The sequence below is a fragment of the Notolabrus celidotus genome, chromosome 20, assembly GCF_009762535.1.
Source record: "Notolabrus celidotus isolate fNotCel1 chromosome 20, fNotCel1.pri, whole genome shotgun sequence".
NCBI classification, from domain to species: Eukaryota; Metazoa; Chordata; class Actinopteri; order Labriformes; family Labridae; genus Notolabrus; species Notolabrus celidotus.
Window position 1 is genome coordinate 17,720,590 of NC_048291.1, and position 21,551 is coordinate 17,742,140.

The following is a 21,551-nucleotide window of genomic DNA, read 5'->3' on the forward strand; positions in this document are numbered from 1 at the left end:
GAATAAGAGAGCGAGAGCGATGATCGTGATGAGACAGATAGTAGTAATGAATATAATAATGAAAACAAGAATTCCAATGAACAACATACACCATTAACATCTTATTGTTAAGAATATATTTATTGCAGACATATCAGATAAACAATTTCCACATTTTACATGATAGACAGCTTTTCAAAAAAATGAACACTTATTGTAATAATTTCATTTGTTCATGATTGGATTAGAGTTTGGTTCACATGGAATCAATATGTGCAAACAGTGTCAAATAAATAAGGACATAAAGCAGAGAAACACTTGAAATCAAAATGAACAAACACAGATGTGAAAAGTAGCTTATAGTTTGTCATATCCATACAATAGCAAACAGGGAATGTGAGTTGTCATTTAAACCAAAAACTGAAACAAATAACCATACAAAGCACTGGTCTAGGTCCAATTTGAGCTGTCCTAATGCAAGCATTATGCCATATTGCAGTTGCTACCGTTTTTTCAGTGTGTCATAATTTCTGACAGCTATGATATATAAGAGATCACACCTACCAACACAAGAGTGCCTGACAGATACATACATGTCTAATTTTAAGCAAACCTCAATTTCACAGATATGCTAGTATGGTGTCATTGCACTGTATTTTCATTACTTCCACAACAAACTTATCATACAACCATTTTAATGAATGCCTATTAATATTGATATTTTCCCTGTGTGGCATTATCCCTGAACCCTAAACCCTGAAGTCGCTTGCCACTGATTTTCTACATCAAAATCTTTTGTCATCAGCTTATGTGATGCTGAATAAAGTGGACAAGTTTTCTTAAGTGATGTCACTTGAGTCAGAATTGGTTCAGGTATAAGAATACAAGTAAAATGACATAGATCTGATGTGAGAAGTGGTGTGAAGTAAGCTTCTCAGACAGAAGACAAGTAGCATCCAACACCCCAATGTCAAACCCAAATGTTGTGATGGGTGAATTGCATTGTAGTATCATATCGACACTATTTATTCTGCCTCTTCTATAACCATCCATCATGGATTCAAAAATAATGTTGAAGTAAAAATGTTCAATCAACCCCGTTATTCACTACAGGAGTTCAGTAGGGTGCGAAGACCAGAACAGCACCTTATGACTTTGAAACACATGATGCCGCACTGGTAACAACTATGGGCATGTATGTTTGCCCTCAGTGACAACAGTGGGAAAATGTTTCTGTTGTACATTAGCATCCTCTTACAGCAACAATTTTCCCTTACTAATATTTTGCCTTCCCTTTGTTGTAGTGTTGTATACCTGATACACTGTGCAACACTCAGGATTTAGATCCAAATACAGTCATAGCAGTGCAGTTTAGTATACTGTAAGCTTAATGATCATGATCTATTTCGTTTCCATTGAGTTGTGAGACTTAAAACAGACCGATTAAGAAAGAATGGTCAAAAAAGGAGTCAGACATTCTGAGTTAGAATTTCTAATATCTTGTTTCCAAAAATGAAGCAAATCCGCAAGTGCATTAAATGTATTTTCTTTAAATGGCCAGCAGAGGGCGACTTCTCTTGTTAAAAAAAGAATTTTGATTGCAAAGCTGATTACAGCTACTTCCTACTTGGTTTTAATTTGGGTTTCGGCAACAGTTGTGGGCTATCTTGCTGCTCTTTCAGGTCTTTTTCGAGTCACCATACTGTTCACTCAGTAAACTTTTCCCTGGCTCCCTGTTATGACAGATGAACAGGGGATAGAGATATATCATTTCTATCAACCCATTTGTCAAAATATGGTCAGTACTGACTCATTAAACATCTTGATGGCCTTGGCCAAATGCCAAATTTAAGACTTGAAAACATCACAGTGGCTATTCCCACAAATAAATACTGTTAATGGATCTTACATATTATATAACGCAACTACACAATAGATATATAATATACATCTTTGTTTCTTTACAACTCCACACTTCCAGTTTCAAATCAAACAATGTGTGTTTCTAATTCTACTCATTCAAGTTAATTTTCCCTCTTGGTACAACTGTTGTGGAAAGATGTAAACACAGCAATTGTGCTCAGATGCCAACCCAAACCAAGGCAGTATAGTTGAAGTTGATTAAGTCGTACACCAACCATACACCAAACATAATCAGACCTGAACTGGTCTGATAATGGTTTATGGTACAGATCATATCAGACTCCTATCTTACACTGCAAATTAGAGCCAACCAGCCTTGCAGCATGGTGAGGATAAGTGAAATCAAGTTGATAATAGCTAGCCAGAGAATGAGCTAACGTCTAGCCAGACTAACTGGTGTACAACCTTCTCAAAAATGTTGGCAGTATTTCACATTGCCAGCCAAGAAACAGCTAACTGGTGAGTGTAGACAACATTCTCATCAGGTTTTCTTTACTTAAGTTCTATGTGAAAATCATATAAGTTTACCAACCCATCCACTACTTCACATCATAATAGACAGCTAGAGGTTTATCAGAACCCAGAGATCCAATAATACATAAATATATGCCCTTTTGAAGCCTGTGGCAAAGAAAATATAAATGTATTGTGAAGTATTCCAAAAAACAAAACAAACGGTTAGTTTTCCAACCCTGAGCAATCAATAAGTGTTCAAAAACTTCAGAATTAGAACACGCTAAATACTTTTAAGTTCTACGTTGCCTAGATGTAGCAAAATAAATATATTGATCAGCAACATTCATATATTGCAAATTCATGTCAGTGTTGGGATGCAATACACATCAGATTAAGTCAGTCAGCAGGGCTAACAAAACTAGGAATGGCAAACATCAGTATCTTTGATGGTTTCAGTGGCTCACTCAACAAATCATGCAACACTTGAAACTGAATGGCTGGATAATAAATATGTGAGTAAAGAAAACCTCTCCAGGGTGTCCCTTTACGCTGTAGGTTTAGTTTGGTTCTGACTGAAGCTTGTCAAGAGATTGATCAGAAAGGTCTGTAGTTCCAGAAACTTGAGAAAACAGATATCTGCAAGGATGAGAAAACAGAGGTGTAAAGATTAACACAAGTTGGCATGCACAGTTAATATTACCTGACACATAGTTTGACAATTACCAAATCTGTAGTGGATAATCGATAGTAGATACACTCAAAAGTGTGTAGCGTCTCCTGTAGTGTAATCAACATTAAACAATGCTTAGTCTTTTATTGGTAATACTAATATTAGACATGTTAATAGCACCACCTTGCTGTTCCTGCAAAAAGTACACATACTTTCACTATTTATTGTTTTGGCACTTGAACCATAACGTCTGTATGAGCTGTTGTTATTGTTTGTGTTGCTCGTCTCTATCCATCTCTTTTCTTATCTGCATCTCCCTCTATCCCACTTTCCAAACCGGACATGGACAGAGCAGATAGCTTTCAGCATGAGTCTGGTCCTGCTTGAGGTTTCTGCCTGTTGAAAGGATGTTTTGCCTTTCTGCTGTTACTTGGTAAAATGAAAATGTAATGCTGCAAAGAGCTTTTCTCAATATGTATCAAGATAGATAAAATAGAACAGTATCTAAATTTAATGTTAGTTATTTGTAAATACTATAACAAAGAGTACTGTCTGGACCTGCTCTTTTAAAAAAATGTATCACAATTTGTTCGTAATGAATTTGAGATCTATAAATAAGGATTGGCTAATTGGTTGATAATCTATTGATAACTACAGCCTTTGTCAAATTCATCTTATATCCTGAATATCTTCCATATAGCTCTAATGTACTTAATAAAGATGGAATCGAGTTCTCTTGCCCTGTTAGATAAATAATTATGTCATCTGCATATAGGGATATTTTGTGTTCACAGTTATTGATCTTCAACCCTTGAATATTAATACTGTTTCGTACACATGATACCTATGGCTTAATTACCATTGCAAACAACAAGGGTGATAATGGACAACCCTGCCTTGTTCCTCTGGATAATGAGCGTGCTGTTGGTGATGACCGCTGATTTAGGATCCTTATAAATTGATTTAATCCACTCAATGTTATGGCCCACATTCAATTGATTCAGAACAGCAAAAGGAAAGATCCAATTATACACATCAAAGGCCTTCTCTGCATCTAATGTGCATCTAATGATAGTAGGAGAGAGGGCATCTGTCTCATGTTTAAATAATTCATAACATTCAAAAGTCTCCTAACATTGTCAGCAGAGTTTCTCCCCTTTGTAGTAATCTTATAATCATGATCTAAAAGGCTAGGTGCAGCCTTAAGAAGTTATTCCACCTATGAATCAATTAAGAGGGCTGTCTTTCATGTTCATGCTCTCATAGTCGGAGACTCCATCGTAAGACGTGTCCGCTTTTTCAATGCCATCACCCCGTGTTTTCCCGGAGCCACGGTCCCCGGTCTCCTCTCCAGGCTCCCCGCTCTGCTGCAGTCCGTCCCGTCCTCCGTCACCAAAATCGTTGTTCATGTCGGAATCAACGACACCGCACGAAGTCAGTCGGAGGTGACGAAAATGGATTTTAAAAGCTCTTAAACTTTTTAAGCAGCTGCGGCTTGCGTGTTTTTATCAGCAGTGCAACTCCCACACTCAGTCACGGCTCACAGCGTTTTAGCGTCTCCTCAGTCTCCACACCTGGCTCCAGTCCACCTGCATTTCCCTCCAAATATCCTTCATAGACCATTTTAATCTGTTCTGGAACCGGCATGATTTTTATTCATCCGACGGCATCCACCACTCCTCACTGGGCACCCGCATTTTAGCTGCAAATATCAATAGTCTATTCAATCGCTAAACACTGCTGCATGACTGTTCACCTTCCCCTCACACGCCCCCCCTCTTCTTCTCCGCCGCCACCCCAAACCACCTGTCTGCGCGAGAGCTTCCCCTACCCGCCCCCCTGTGTCATTACCCCCATCCACAACAACAGTTCATCCTTTTCACACCATCACTACAGAAAGGCTTCCCTGTCCAAAAACCGGTTATTAAATCAGTAAACAAGCAAAACCTCATCTACATCCAGCCCAGTCACCCCTCACAGTGCCAGATCATTTATAATTTCACATCCCCTAACTCTATCCCATCCATTTGGACAACACGCCGTTCCACTCCCATTTCTGCACCTCATCCCCACATCAAAAAGCACATCAACACAGCCAACCTCCGCTCTCTCCAAGTCCTCCCACCAAATCAGTTCACATCATCTGAAAGTCGCTCTGTTCAACACCCGGTCATTAAATAACCAGAGTCTCATCATCAAAGAATTCATCACTGACAATAAACTGGATATCCTCAGTCTCACTGAAACCTGGCAACAACCACTGGACTACTACACCCTGAACCAAACACCCCCCTGGCTACTGTTATCTCGCCAAGCCACGCCCTGACAGCCGTGGCGGTGGAATAGCTGCTGTCCTCCGCCAACAAACAAAAAACATCCCTCACCACTATCCTTTCTCCACCATCATTTGAACATCTGTCATTCAAACTCTCTGGTCCAAAACCCCTAATCATTGCAATAATCTACCGCCCTCCCAAACACAACCCTCTTTTCTCTCTGACATCTCTGAATTCCTCACCCAACTCTGCCCATCTCACCCTCCATCCTCCTCCTTGGAGACTTCAACCTACACATTGACTCCACCCACTGCAAAACCGCAAGAGAATTTCTGGACATTCTGCAATGTTTTAACTTCACCCAACACATCAACTACCCACCCATAACCATGGACACACTTTGGACCTGGTCTGTTCCACTGGCATCACCATCAATCACATCTCCAGCTCCGACCTCAACATCTCTGACCACCTAGCCATCCTCATAGACCTAGCCACCCCCATCGCTCAATCCAAACAGAAGTGCACCATTACCTACCGCAACATCAAGTCCATCTGTCCCTCTTCCCTGTCAGCCTGCCTCACAATAACATTATCCACTCACCCTCCCTCAAACTCTCCCCCTCTGACCTGGTCAACCTCTACAATGATACATTCTCCTCCTGCCTCTATCAGCTCTCCCCTCTGAAAACTCGATCTGTTTCTTCACCCACTCTGCCCCCTGGTACACCCCTGAACTCGTCAGATGAAATCAAAGAAACGCCAACTCGAACGCCTCGCCAGACGAACATCCCTCACCATACACACCCTGGCATACAAGGACTTTCTCCACCACTACCATGACGCCCTCCAACCGCCGGTCCACTACTACTCCAACCTCATCCACTCCAGCTCTACCAACCCAAAGCACCTGTTCTCAACAATTAACAAGCTTCTCAAACCCATGGACAATCTCTCCAACTCATTCACAACAGACAAATGCAACTCTTTCCTGTCATTCTTTCAAGAAAAAAACGAAAACATCCACACCGAACTGCTTTCTTCTGCCCTCCCCACCCATAGCCACACACCCATCAACCACATCCATCACCGCTGCTTCCCACACCACCCTCACAAACTGCCTCACTTAAATAAACTCCTGGATGCAAACACACTTTCTCAAACTCAATTGTAATAAATCCGAAATTCTTATCATAGGCCCAAAATCCCTCACTTCCACCTGCCCAGACTTCTCACTCACTATTGATAAATCCACTGTTGGTATCATTTTTGATCAGTCACTCAACTTTCAACAACACATTAACAATATTTAAAAAAAACGCTTTCTTCCACCTCAAAAACATCGCCTGTCTCCGCCCCTCCCTTTCCTTCACTGCAGCTGAAACTCTCATCCACGCCTTCATCACCTCCAGACTCGATTATTGCAATAGCATCCTCTACGGTACAACCCAACACCCTCCACAACAAATTACAGTACTCACTCCCGCTCCAGAGACCACATCACCCCAGTCCTCCAGAACCTCCATTGGCTTCCCATCACCTCAAGAATACAGTACAAGATCCTACTTATCACCTACAAAGCCCTCCACAATCTAGCTCCCTCCTACCTCACCGACCTTCTGCAGCCATATAATCCCTCCCGCAACCTCCGCTCCACCAACGCCAACCTCCTCGCCCCTCTCACCAAACCCAAGCACCGAACCTGGGGGAACAGGGCCTTCTCTGTCGCTGGAACACCCTTTGGAACTCTCTCCCCCAACACCTCAGATTCTCTCCCTCACTCACCAAATTCAAATCTGGACTCAAAAACACACCTATTTACAAAGGCTTTTAAACTACAATTGATTGATTTTTTCTTGTTTTGTTTTCCTTTGCTTTTCTATTGTATAAATTTATTTTCCTGTAAAGCGCTTGGAGAATATTTTAAAGCACTTTTATAAATAAAATGTATTATTATTATTATTATTATTATTATTATTATTATTATTATTATTATTATTATGTTAAATGTCAAAATGTTCAGAGCAATCTTCCAGGAGAAACACCAACCTTGTCCTTGAGCTGCTGACAGAGCTGCAGGGAAATGGTGAAGAATACCAGCGTATCATTCAGCCATGGCACCACACACTCCACCTTGTGAACATGGCTCACCTCAAACCGGTTGTTGTTGAGCTCACTGTGGTGAAAAAATTTCACAAACAACCAAGAGAGTTTCACAGTGATCCTAAATATACACTTACTGAAACCACACATATTTGTAAAATATCAAAGAACCTACAACATTGCTCCTGGATTGTGCAACACTGAGCTTCCGGCTGGCTTGAAGTTCTATCAAGATAAAAGAAACATGAAATTATAAGGAAGTGTTGCAGTGTGTAGCTTAATACAGTGTTACAGAGTCTCTAGTTGTGACCTTAGTGCTGTTAGGAGGCATCACATGTAGCTGGTAGACAGTCAGACATAGTTTGCTCAAGTTGATGTAAAAGTTCACCATCACATCCCCAGGCATAGGAGGAGAGAACATTTTCTGCCAATGAAAGAAGACAAACAGAAATGCTTAATCAAGTGAAGGTCACCCTGCTGCCACTCAATTTATGTAGTGTTTGACTAATTTTCTATACATTTGTACTTAATTTTCCTTCTTGGTTTTTCATCAGACCATTTTTTTTTTACCCCTTACCCCACTGCCAGTCATAATACTGTGTGCAAAATCATTGTGTGTGCAGAGTGTACTGTCTAATGTCCTGTACCATCAGACCACTGGTGGCCAATTCAGACAGGGTTAGGGAGGCCGGGGTTGTAAGGCGGTTTCGTGCTCGTGTCAGCTGGAGCATCACTGCATCCATGAGCTAAGGCCGGAATAGAAAAAAACAAAACAAAGAAATTGAATACTGTCAAATTCTGCTCTCTTCTGGCTTGAAAAGGGTGAGGTTAACATGAGGATACAGACCTTATTAACTTCAGCCCCTGTTTTAAAGTGGTAGCTCTCATCGTGGCTGCTCAGCAGTTGGAGAGCCTGGTTCACATGGTTCCTGGCATCCTGGATCTGATGGATGAACAGAAACAAAGGGCATGGGATTTGGAGAAAATGTATGATCTAGGATCTGAGCACAAAATAAGAAGGTTAAACATACTAAATGATGGGTTAGCAATCTCACAGAAGCCAAGTATGTATGTTAAGAATGTTTTTACCAATCTTTCTGCTTGCATTAGAAGCTCTATAGTGACTATGTTTCTGCTTGTTCTAAGCTTCTATGGCTGGCCTCAACAGCTCAAAACATGCTAAGTAACAGGATAAGCTAAGATTGTTTCGTGTACAAGCATGTTTCCATCACTTGACAGCACACTTACCAAACAAAATAACAAATGAACATACAGTGCTCTCTCTCTCTCTCGTGTCTCTCTCGTCTCTCTCTCTCTCTCTCTCTCTCTCTCTCTCTCTCTCTCTCTCTCTCTCTCTCTCTCTCTCTCTCTCTCTCTCTCTCTCTCTCTCTCTCTCTCTCTCTCTCTCTCTCTCTCTCTCTCTCTCTCTCTCTCTCTCTCACTCTCACTCTCACTCTCTCACTTCAATTTCGATTCAATTCAAAGGGCTTTATTAGCATGGAAAACATATGTAATCATTGCTAAAGCTTAAAAAGAAATAAAACACAAAATTAAAAACAATTACAAAATAATAAGATTAAATGTTAAACTAACAGAGCTGTATAGAAGAAAGCAAATATTTGAATAATAAAGATAATAATGATACTAAAAATAATAATAACAATATTACTAACAACAACAAAAATAATAATTACAAAAATAATACTAATAACAACAATAATACTAATAACAACAACAACAACAACAACAACAACAACAACAATAATAATAATAATAATAATAATAATTTCATTTATCTTTTACAGATGACTATAGATTATTTACAGAAATGTAAAATTAAAAAATATAAAGATTTAAAGAGGAAAGATGTACAGCTCTGCGATGTGTGTATGTACAGGTCTGTGATGTGTTTATGTACAGCTCTGTGATGTGTGTATGTACAGGTCTGTGGTGTGTGTATGTACAGGTCTGATTAGATGATGGTGGGGATGTTCACAGGGGTTTGGAGCTGTTGGACGCTCTCTTCCGCTCACAGCAGCTGATATAGCGTGCTGCAGTGTTAGCACATTGTGGTACCTCACCCAGCAGGTACATCTGTTTTTGTTTGTTGTCAAGTGAATGAAATTCTTTGTGTGTGTTTGTGATCAGTGGGAAGAATGGGTCTCTGATGTCCTGGTATAGAGGACAGGTGGTTAAAAAGTGGAGCTCTGTCTCCACTTCATGCTGGGTGCAGTGGGTGCAGATTCTGTCCTCTTTGAGGAGCCAGGTCTGTCGGTGGCGTCCTCTCTCAATGGCGAGGTTGTGTTCACTGAGTCTGTATATGGTCAAAGATTTCCTCAGCTTTGGATCCGTCACAGTGCTCAGATATTCTGCCACAGTGTAATCTCTCTGTAGATCTCGGTAACATTCTAATTTGTTTTGTTTTTCAGTTGATTTTGTCAAATGTGTTAAATAGTTTCTTTTGTTTTTTAATCATTTGGTTGATTCTGTTTGGGTTTCTGTCTGAGGGCTCTGCTTGGGAGTACAGTCCCAGAACCAGGTGTCTGAGGGGGCAGCTCTCTGAAGACTCTCTGGAGGTCAGGGCTTTGTGATGGAGTGTGTCAGGGTCACTGTTCTTTAAGTGGCTGTAAAATTTAAAAGCTCTCTTTTGAATTTTGATGATTAAAGGGTATCGTCCTAATTTTGCTCTGCATGCATTATTTGGTGTTTTCCGTTGGACACGGAGGATGTACAGTGCTGCTCAAAAGTTTGTGAACCCACAACGATGGTTAGATTTTTTGTAAAAAAATACTAAAATAACCTTATTAAATGTTAAGTTATACCCCAATCCACAATACTGACATTCCAAATAATGGACTCAAACAAAATAAATAGTTAAATTGTCATTCTTTATTTAACACAAGTGGTTGATTTAAGAAAAACTCAGATATCATGGGTGCAAAAGTATGTGAACCCCTTCAGTTAATAGGATATTGCACCTCCTTTCGCAGAGATAACCTCAACCAAACGATTTCTGTAGTGACTTATCAGTCTCTCACATCTACTTTGGGGGATTTTTGCCCACTCTTCCTTGCAGAACGCAGCCAGTTGAGAGAGGTTGGATGGGCGTCTGGCATGAACTGCCCGCTTCAGGTCCCGCCACAGCATTTCAATGGGATTTAGGTCAGGACTTTGACTGGGCCAATCCAGAACACGAATCTTCTTCTTTTTCAGCCATTCCTTGGTTGTCTTGCTGGAATGCTTTGGATCATTATCATGTTGCATGATCCATCTTCTGCCAAGCTTTAACTTCAAAACTGATGGCTTCAGGTTCTGTTCCAGGATGTTACAATATTCCTCAGAATTCATGATTCCCTGGACTATGTGGAGTTGTCCAGGTCCTGAGGATGAAAAGCAAGCCCAGATCTTAACATTCCCACCACCATGTTTCACTGTTGGGAGAAGGTTCTTTTGGTGGTATGCAGTGTTGACTTTTCGCCAAACATGGCGGTTTTGGTTGTGACCAAACAGTTCAATTTTGGACTCATCTGTCCATAGAATGGACTTCCAAAAAGCTTCAGGTTTCTCCAGGTGCTCTCTGGCAAAGTTGAGACGGGCAGCTTTGTTCTTTTTTGTGAGCAGAGGCTTCTTCCTAGCAACCCTTCCATGAAAGCCATGTTGATTGAGTTTTCTTCTTATTGTGGAAGCATGCACATGTGTCCCAGATGCAGCAAGAGAGGTCTGCAAATCCCTAGATGTTATGTTTGGGTTGGCTTTTACCTGAATTATCATTTTTCTTGTGGCTCTTGCTGATATTTTAGAAGGTCGTCCACTTCTAGGTAGGGTTGTAGTCTTTTTCAGTGCTCTCCATTTGTAGATGATCTGCCTCACGGTGGAACGATGAAGCTCAAATTTTTTTGAGATGACTTTATAGCTTTCCCCAGACAAATGTGCTGTCACTACCCTCTTCCTGAGGTCCTCTGAGATCTCTCTTCCTCTCGGCATGATTGACCTGTATGGGTTCACCTGGTAAGACTAAAGTGACCTGGTATTTCTTCCCTAAACATCTCTCACTTTATTGGTCCATTTCAGTGGTTAATTTAGCCACCAATTTGTCCCACCTGATTCTTCTTAACTGCTTGTTTTAAGCAATGCAGCTCAGGGTTCACTAACTTTTGCACCTACATCAGTTGATAAAAAATTCTTTTTAATTTACTCTTGACTACACAATTGTTTAAAAAAAAAAAAAAGTATATTGAATTGATAAACCTATACCTGCTATATCATATAAAAAATAACGGTTCTGATTAAATAAGGAAATCAGGTTGAAATAATAGAAAATTCCAAAATGTTCAAGAGGTTCACAAACTTTTGAGCAGCACTGTATTTACAGAATTCTGCATGCAGAGTCTCAATTTGGTGTTTGTCCCATTTAGAAAAATCTTTATGTGCGAGAGGACCCCAGATCTCACAACCATACAGAAAAATGGGTTCTATAACGGAGTCCAGGATTTGAAGCCAGATTTGAATGGGGATGTCTAAGTTGACGTTCCTTCTGATGGCGTAGAAAGCCCTTCTGGCCTTGTCTCTCAGGTCGTTTACAGCGCTGTTACAGTTACCTGTGGCGCTGATATTAAGGCCAAGGTAAGTGTAGTTCCTTGTGTGTTCAATTTCAAAAGTATCTAGAAAGAATCTCAATGTGTGGTGTTGGAGGCTGTTTCTTTTTTGGAAAATCATGATTTGGTTCTGGATAGATTGACCGTCAAGGCCCAGGGCTGGGAGAAACCGTGCAGAAGGTCCAGGTGCTGTTGTAGCCCCTCTTTGGTTGGAGATAGGAGCACCAGGTCATCTGCATACAGTAGGCATTTAACTTCAGAGTCTAACAAGGTTAGACCGGGTGCTGCAGACTCTTCTAATGCCTTTGCCAGTCCATTGATGTAGATGTTAAAGAGGGTTGGGCTTAAGCTGCATCCTTGTCTCACCCCCCGGCTTTGTTGGAAGAAGTCTGTGTGTTTTTTGCCAATTTTTACTGCACATTTGTTGTTTGTGTACATGGATTTTATGAGTTCATAGGATTTTCCCCCAATTCCACTCTCTAATGGTTTGTACAGCAGACCATCGTGCCAAATTGAGTCGAAGGCTTTTTTAAAGTCAACGAAGCAGGAGAAAACTTTGCTTTTCTTTTTGTTAATTTGGTTGTCGATTAGGGTGCTAAGAGTGAAGACGTGGTCTGTTGTACGATAATTTGGTAAAAAGCCAATCTGTGATTTGTTGAGGACATTATTTTGGGTGAGGAAATGTAGGAGTCTGTGGTTTATGATCATACAGAGGATTTTTCCCATGTTACTGTTGACACAGATCCCACTGTAATTATTGGGGTCAAATTTGTCTTTGCTTTTGTGAAGTGGTGTTATTAGTCCTTGGTTCCAAATATTGGGGAAGATCCCGGAACTAGGATGCTGGAGAGTAATCCCTGGAAGATGTAGGGTATCCTCTTGGTGCTGTAGGGTATCCTCTGGATGCTGTAGGGTAATCCCTGGGTGCTGGAGGGTGATCCCTGGATGCTGTAGGGTGATCCCTGGATGCTGGAGGGTGATCCCTGGGTGCTGGAGGGTGATCCCTGGATGCTGGAGGGTGATCCCTGGATGCTGTAGGGTATTCTCTGGGTGCTGTAGGGCGACCTCTGGGTGCTGTAGGGTGACCTCTGGGTGCTGTAGGGTGATCTCTGGGTGCTGTAGGGTGACCTCTGGGTGTTGTAGGGTGATCTCCGGGTGCTGTATGGTGATCTCTGGATGCTGTAGGGTAGCCTCCTCTGGGTAGATCTGGTAATCTGGTTGGAGCAAGTCTTCCGGATGTTGGTCTGTCTGAAGTGCTCATTTCTCTGTTTCTTCTGTGGGATGAGTTGAGTTTGCGGTTGAGTGCAACGTCTTTTAGAGTCTTTGCAAATATTGGGACTTTTGCCTTGATGATGTGAACCTGGTCGTACAGGCTGTTCTGGTCCAGAGTTGGGTGGAGTGCCACGTACACATTCGGTTTCAGTGCACAGTCTCTGATGATTTGTGCATTTATCCTATGGATGAGGTCTGGGTGGATGTCCCATCTGGGTAGCAGGGTTGATATAACCATCTTTGCAGAGGGGAATATGGCTGAGGCTTTGTCTACGACCCTCTTCAGAGAATTGGCCACCTCTTCTCTCTGTGTTCTCAGGTCACTCATGCCAGTGAGAATGACGATGTGGCTGGGGGATCCGAGGTGGTCTTCTGTTAGTAATTCCATGGCGTGGCTGGTATTCCGGCACTTGATTTTAGTGACTCTTTTTCTCTTCCAAATGCTTCCCATTTGAGTCCATGAGGAGCACAATTTGTGGGTTTTGTTTCCCGTTGTTTCCTGGAGGTCTGATGGTTTGGTTGATGATTTGGTTGGTTGGAGAAGGGGTTTCTTCAGTTAGTGGCTCTTGACTTGGTGGTGTTGCTGAGTCATTTAGGCTCTTGTCCTGGCCCTGTTGTTTCCTGTTGGGAGGTAGACAGCTCAATCACAGGTTGTAGGTTGCTAAGCTCTGCCACTTTATCTTCAAGCTTTTGTATCTCTTCTTTGAGCTGTCTTATCTCCTGCATGTAGACCTCCTCATTGTCTTGGAGTCTTTTTACTGTTTTCCAAAGTGCAGACAGGTCTTTCTCCTCCGTTGTGTTTCTGGTTCTGTGTGACTCATTCTTGCCGTATGTTGTTGTTATTGTTGTCTGCCCAGATTGGAGTGTGTTCATCTTTTGCTCCATTTCCACTTGTTTTACTTCTAACTGTGTGAATCTGTCTTTCAACACAGTGAAGGAGTAGGGCTCTGGGGTGGGGGGATGACTCTTTGGCTGGGGTTCTTCTGAGAGGATTTCTGAGGGTGATGGGGTTTCCAGTTGGCTTGTGGTGGGGCTGTTGTCACTGGAATGAGGTTTCTCCTCCTGTACCTTCTCTCTGACTCTGGAGAAGTTTTGTTCAAAGAGACTCAGGTTGCCCTGGATCATCACTGTCCCTTTCTTGTAGAGGTGTATGATGGTCTGTTCTTCATCTGGTTATATCTTTAGTGTCCATCCTCCACTAAAACCCTCTTTCTTGACACAGGAGAAATCTTTCTCTCTGTCAGACTGCGGCGGCGTCTCTCTCTCTCTCTCTCTCTCTCTCTCTCTCTCTCTCTCTCTCTCTCTCTCTCTCTCTCTCTCTCTCTCTCTCTCTCTCTCTCTCTCTCTCTCTCTCTCTCTCTCTCTCTCTCTCTCTCTCTCTCTCTCTCTCTCTCTCTCTCTCTCTCTCTCTCTCTCTCTCTCTCTCTCTCTCTCTCTCTCTCTCTCTCTCTCTCTCTCTCTCTCTCTCTCTCTCTCTCTCATTCTCCTCTATCCTGCTTTCAAACCTCAATTCAGTCGGGGCAAGTGGCTGTCTAACATGAGTCTGGTTCTACACAAGGTTTCTGCCTGGTTAAGGACATTTTTCCTTGCTGCTGCAACTAGCTAAATACTGAGGTGCAATGCTCATGTTGGATTAAGACGAGATAAGATTTAGTACAGTCAGTAAGAGGGGGCTCTATTGTATCCTGTCTTGATGTTGGGTCTTTGTTAATAATTTAACAAAGAGTATGGTCTAGACCTGCTTTGTTTGTGAAAGCATCTTGAGATAATATTTGTTGTGATTTAGCGCTATATGAATAATGATTGATCGATTGAACATGGAAAACAGGGGGTGTTTGAACTTGAAAGCGAATCCCAAATGTCTGCAGTGACTTACAAGATAAGCTGATAATTATATTAACCTGATGGTTTACAATTGATTCAACAGGATTACTTTTCATGTATTTATAGTTCTACTAAAAGCCGTTTGGATTAGTCCTCGATAATGTACACCCACAAAGGTTTGTTAAAGGTACAAGTTATTAAACATCATTAATAGAGAAGAGAGAACTTGGATTATTGGGATGAGGATGCAAATCACCTCAGAGCAGCCAGTTTGGGAGCATAGCATGTGTCTATAGCAACGACAAGACATATGTTTCTTTGTAATACTATAGAATTGTACAAAAATGTCCTATAAATACTCAAATATGGACATTATTGAAAATACCTATTCAAGAGTTTTTAAGCTGTCTCACAATGTCCAATCAAGCAGACTTCACAAGTCTTTTTTCAGTTTGGTTTTTATGGTTTTGGTAGAGTTACACACATACAAACTGTACCTGCTGCAGTTTCCACTGCTTGTCGTCTCTGAACTGAAAGTGCAGCACTTGGCTGTTCTTTGAGACCTTCAGGTTTATGTCCTGTTAAAAATGCAGAAAGAAACACATAAACATAAATCAATGTTCAATTAAAACAGGGGTGTACAGCCTCTACGACTTAATCATACTCACAGCCTGAGTCAGAGTTTCTCCCTGCAGAGCCAGCACCCCCTTCACTTGATCTATGCTGAGCACAAAAAATTACATGAATTATCTTAAAATTACCCTTTGGAATGATTACAAAGAGAGACCATGGCCAGGGAAGGCTTTACTTGGAGGTGAACTAAAACTTCAAAAATGTACCAAAAATACACATTCAGTGTCAAGGCATATTTTAAATCATGTATGGCTGAGCATGTGACAGCAACAAGAAGTGTTTCAATAAAAAAAAATCAAAATTAATTAGCAGAGTTGGAGTATTACGTTGAGCTGCCAAGGATGAAGTTTTCCTGTTTGAGCTGACTCTCCAGACCTGCCGTTGGCATGGAAAAACGTCTCGATGCCTCCTGTTGATAGCAGAAAGAACTTACCATGAATAAAAAAATGTTTTGTTTAACAGTGTTGGAGATCTACTGAAATCCTTTGCAACAAGGTTTTAATGCATTAGCAGATAAGACTCTTACTGATACATACTGGGATCCTATCTCACCCCTCTCTCTGCCTATCACTTACTTTAACTCTCCCTGTCCCATTAAAGTTACAAACAATAGACCTTTCTGGAGTCTTTGAGCTCATTATCTCATCTGCTACGGACATGCCAGACTCCAGCCTCTCTCTCTCTCTCTCTGTCTAACATGAGTCTGGTTCTGCTCAAGGTTTCTGCCTGTTAAATGGACATTTTTCATGGCTGCTGTTACTAGCTAAATACTATGAGGTGCAATGCTCATGTTGGATTAAGATGAGATAAGACTGAGTCTTATCGTGTCTTGATGTTGGGTCTTTGTTAATAATTGAACATAGAGTGGTCTAGACCTGCTATTTTTGTGAAAGCATCTTGAGATGACATTTGTTGTGATTTGGCACAATACAAATAAAGATTGATTGATTGAAAAATTGAAGTTATATTTATTCCCTGTCCACTTTCCCGATGCCATTGTTATGATTCTAAGCAAATCATAAATTAACCAAAACATGAGACATTGTCATTGGTGTGGAATATCACTGCTATTATTTCTTATCTAGTAGATTCAACATTGGTGCAGCAGAGGCTGATATATCCTGTCTAGTGGGTAAATAGCCATTTTAGTTCTTTCTGGTGAAGGACAGCTAAGGAGTAGAATGATGTGTGTATTGATGTGGAAACCATTATACAAGCTGGTTAAAATCTATAAATGCTAAGGATGCTTCCTTTTTTCTCATTTAGCCTAGAAAACACAGGACCAACTTTTATCAAATGAAAGGAGATGACAAAGTCCCACAATACCTTACAGCAGCAACATTTATAGCAACACACATTCATTAATTCATAAAAAATAAGTCACTAATAGATTTGTATCTGGCTTAACTTGGAACATTATTTGCATACAGTCATAATTTATTTAACTTTTGGTATCCTTCTGTCTACTTCATTACAAGTCAATTCAACCAAATAATCTATCCATTCATGTACGAACATCTTTCACTCATGAACTTGAAATTCAGACTTCGCCTGACAACTCAAAAGGAAGAATTCAGCTGTTCTGTTTTTATAGATACTGGCTCGTATTTGCAACATGTTTGTTTTACTCAGAGTAAATATGATGACTGTTTATTTTTGGGTTCAAAGCTTAGTTTGTTTGGATTCCCAAGGGCATCACACATGACTTATGAACCACTGAACCAGTACTAAGAAAGAATATGTGTTGGGTATTGTAATATCTTTCTTATTTTCCTCTATCCCTCTTTCAAACACAAACTCGGTCGAAGCAGATGGCTGTCTAACATGAGTCTGGTTCTGCTCGAGGTTTCTGCCTGTTAAAAGGAAGTTCTTCCTTGCCACTGCAACTAGCTAAATACTGCGAGGTGTAATGCTCATGGTGGATTAAGATGAGATAAGATTGAGTCCAGTCAGTAAGGGGGGGCTGGATCTTATTCTGTCTTGGTGTTGGGTCTTTGTTAATAATTTAACATAGAGTATGGTCTTGGCCTGCTATGTTTTTAAAAGCGTCTTGGAGGTAACATTTGTTGTGCTTTGGCACCATACAAATAAAGATTGATTGATTGAATAGTTTATTTGAAAGATTAAGTAAAATCAGTTTTCAAACATGCATTTTAATATTCAAACTTAATATCACTACACTTTCATTAAGGCAGACCCATGTCAGGAACATCTGCTAATTGTAAGAGCAGGTGAATACTCTGAGCACCAGCTGCTATTTACCACCTTAAAGGATAAGAAAGCTGGTCAGGAAAAGACATGGGATTTTGTTCTTTTTTGGCTGCAGCCATAGCCCCTGGCATGAATACAGTTGCAAAAACACTGGATGGTACATTTTAGCCAAACTTGATAACATCCCTTTGTTAGATCATTCCTGCAACATAATCCTGGAGGCACCGCTGTGGCAACAGTGTTTATTTCTCAAAGCTAAAAAGGGCTTAAGATAACATTATAAAACTGTTTTCACAGACTGAATAGTCCTAAACATAATACGTTAATACTCCCTCTTGTGTTTAATTAGCAATTATACATAGGAGAATGTGAGGTGATCAACTTAATTAATCCCCATGGTGCTCAACATGCTACACACATAAGCTTAAACACAAAGGATTATATGGGCATGCACTGATACTGATTTTAACCGCATAATTCAGCCTTCAATACATCAATGTACATGAGATGATTATATTTTACCTTGAGGACATCTTGGAGCTGCTTTAACACAGCATGCACCTCTTCTTTGAGCAGCCAGTTGAATTCCTCCTCCTGAGAGGAAAACAAAACAAAACACACAGGACATGCAGAACAATAAGCAACCTCAAGTTTACTATAACAGTGTGCACAAAGAGAGGTAGAAGAAGGCTCAGAGCTGAATTTACTGTCAGTATGGGTGCCTTTCTCTCAGGTGCACACAACACTTACAAAAGATTAATAGCATGCTCTGTTATTATGTGACAAACTCATCCCTCTGCTGTGAATGTCTAGTTTGTGTTACTGTCTGTCTCGTCTCGTCTCCAACAAGGTTACTTTCCTTTTCATACACATATACTCTACAGAATGTCAATACAAACTGTGAACTGCTTGTTAACAGTTAAGAAATAGTTGCAACATACGGATGCAACATTTCTATAAAACTTTTTAAAGCCTGCACTTTCAGTCATGAGTTGCACTGTCATGTGTTTTTTGCACTTCACCCAAGTGCCAGTTTATTAGGTTGGCATGTGGACTGTTTAAAAAAAAAGGTCAATGCAGCCTTTTGGTTTAGTGTGAAGCAAAAGCAGAAGTACCTGAAATCAGATTTCATTCTCATCTAGAAGACAATCTGGTTGTTTAAAAGTCAACCAGAAAGTAGCTCTTTTCTGACTGGATTTATTGTTTCAGCACACATTTCTTTAATCACTTTTGAGGCCAAAAATTGCTGGATTCAAACCTTCTCAAAACACCAAGATGTTTATTTTGGACATTTTGTTACAGTTTGAAATAGAGTCCACAATAAAGCAAGGTATACAGTGAGGTATCGCTGTCTGTGATTCACAAGTGACTACCATGGTGACTTGTCAACAAAGACAGAGGTGAAGCAATGCACATGTCCACCCTCTTATCCGAATGGTCACTCCTGTCTCCAGAGACAATATACATAGTAAAGGTGCCAAAGTTATGAGCACAGAACTGTAGAACACAAGTGAATGGGTGACATCACATTGGTTAAGGTCACTTTTTATATATAGTCTAGTTCTACAGCAGTATGATGCAGTATTTGCAACCATCCAGCAATGAGGAGGGTTCAAAAGTTGACTTTGTTTACCACTATCTAAGAGAGGTGATGTTGAGGGTACACTGAATGAGCAGTCAATTGCTTTAAATAGATTACCAAGTTAAACATCTAACAGACACGGGCCAGAAACAACAAGAGGGACTGAGTGTTGTGCTTTCTCTTAGAATATTCCACGCCTCCAGGTTTTGCTTTCACCAAAACAGCTTACTAATGAGCAGGCTGTTTGTGAAATGTGATGTTTCCAGATGAAATGTCAATGTCAATTTAAGCTGTGCCTTTTGCCAGGTCGTCACTGGAAATAAGAATTTGTTCTTAATGACTTACCTGGTTAAATAAAAGAAAATAAAAATTAATCAAAACAGTCTTTATCCGTCAGTTTAGACAGGGAGGGCAGACTCATATGTGACTGGCTGTTACTTTGGTCCAATATCCAGGCCCGTCCTCAACATCATCACTGAATGACTGTGACAGCGCGAGCAATGGCTATAACACCTGCACAGTGGCGCGTGCATGTTGCTCTCTCTTTCTCTCTCTCTCTCTCTCTCTCAGCTAACAGTACATTATTTACGTTGGGTAACATATTTTTAAGAGATCATTTTACACTGTGACTGGTCCATTGCTATGTGAACCGCCGGCTCAGTCAGAAAAATCAGCACGCCAAACAGCACTGCGTCTCTGTTGTGCAGGGCAAGAGAAATAACAAGCTTACCAAAACAGCTCTCTCCACTTGACTGGCAGCGGACATCTTGGGCAGCTCAGACAAAGATCTTTGCGAGTTCAGCATTTTGTACAGCACAGAGAATTAAATCCTCGTATACAAACCTACAATAACACTTCTCTCCTTGGGATGGAGGCGTTTCACTACCCTCTAGCTTAGCAGAGGATCTGGTGCTTTTAAGTGCTGTCGGACGTTACGTGACTCAGCATATGAGCAAACAAACCCAGAGAAAAAATAGAAATTACATTTACTGATTTTGGGTTAGAAGTACCGAAATACAAAATAGAAGGGACTTGTAGTAGATATGGGACTCTACAATTTAAAATTATGTTTAAAATGTACATTGCAATACATGTAGAATGTATCCTCATTTCAGCTACATGCGCTCAAAGAAGTCGCATGCTGCTTGTTGATAAAAGAGTAACATATAAGATGAGTTCAAATGTTCTGTCATTTATTCTGACCAAGTCGCTTAAATACTGAGAATAAACTTGTCTCTACGAGGATCACTTAAATACACCATTCTGCTTGTCACAATCTGTATTAAATAAGCTCCACCTGCTACTTCCTATTTGGTAAATACAACTTCCGGCCAGCGTCACATACAAGTTAGCATGACCGTTATACAGTCTATGGATGGTCCGTGTATATATATCAATCAATCAATCAATCTTTATTTATATAGCACATTTCATACAAGTCAAATGCAACCCAAAGTGCTTTACAGCGATTGAAAAACAAGAACGAAGCAGAAGTAAAACAATGACAAGACATATTAGGGGAAAATAATAATAATGATAATAATAAAAATAGTACTAATAAAATAAAAATATAAATTGGATAAAATAGGGACTAAAATAGAGACCAATGCACACCAACAATAAAATATGTGTTATTAAAATAAGTTAAAGCATCAAAATGAACTAAGAATACAAATAGTTAAAATCCTTTTTTAAAAGGGTAAGGATAAGAGTTGAAAATAAAATAAAACCAAGCCTAAAAATTTCAATAAAAACTGAGCTGATAAATAAAATAAATAAATGAATGAATAGATAAATAAAAATAGAATAAGATAACAGTTAAAATTGCTAAAATAATAAAGCAGCATTTAAATCAATATTACAGTAAAAGGTAAGTAATAAAATTGTTAAACCCTACATAGAAGCCAGACTGAATAAATATGTTTTTAGTTTACGTTTAAAAGTTTCAATATCTCTGTCAGCTCCTCTCTGATCCTCCGGCAGGCTGTTCTATAGTTTGGGAGCGTAGTGGCTGAAAGCAGTGTCAC

The 21,551-nt window shown here is 40.3% G+C and overlaps 1 protein-coding gene across 1 annotated transcript; it reads right to left on the minus strand.

The window, feature by feature from the left end:
* Positions 1-103: 103 nt before the first annotated feature.
* Positions 104-20,812, minus strand: rogdi (rogdi atypical leucine zipper). The gene is made up of 11 exons (XM_034710650.1): positions 20,255-20,812; positions 18,465-18,536; positions 16,058-16,140; positions 15,767-15,821; positions 15,596-15,676; positions 8,255-8,350; positions 8,055-8,153; positions 7,718-7,831; positions 7,583-7,632; positions 7,354-7,480; positions 104-2,994 (listed from the first exon to the last, which is right to left on the minus strand). Exons 1-11 carry the CDS (start codon positions 20,327-20,329, stop codon positions 2,953-2,955), a joined length of 894 nt encoding a protein of 297 aa, XP_034566541.1. The 5' UTR covers positions 20,330-20,812; the 3' UTR covers positions 104-2,952.
* Positions 20,813-21,551: the final 739 nt, after the last annotated feature.

Coding starts and splice junctions, on each gene's coding strand:
- rogdi (XM_034710650.1), bottom strand. CDS start 20,329: ATGCTGAACTCGCAAAGATCTTTGTCTGAGCTGCCCAAGATGTCCGCT. Junction 16,141..18,464: donor AGCTCCAAGATGTCCTCAAG/GTAAAATATAAT, acceptor TGCTATCAACAG/GAGGCATCGAGACGTTTTTC. Junction 15,677..15,766: donor GAGAAACTCTGACTCAGGCT/GTGAGTATGATT, acceptor CATTTTTAACAG/GACATAAACCTGAAGGTCTC.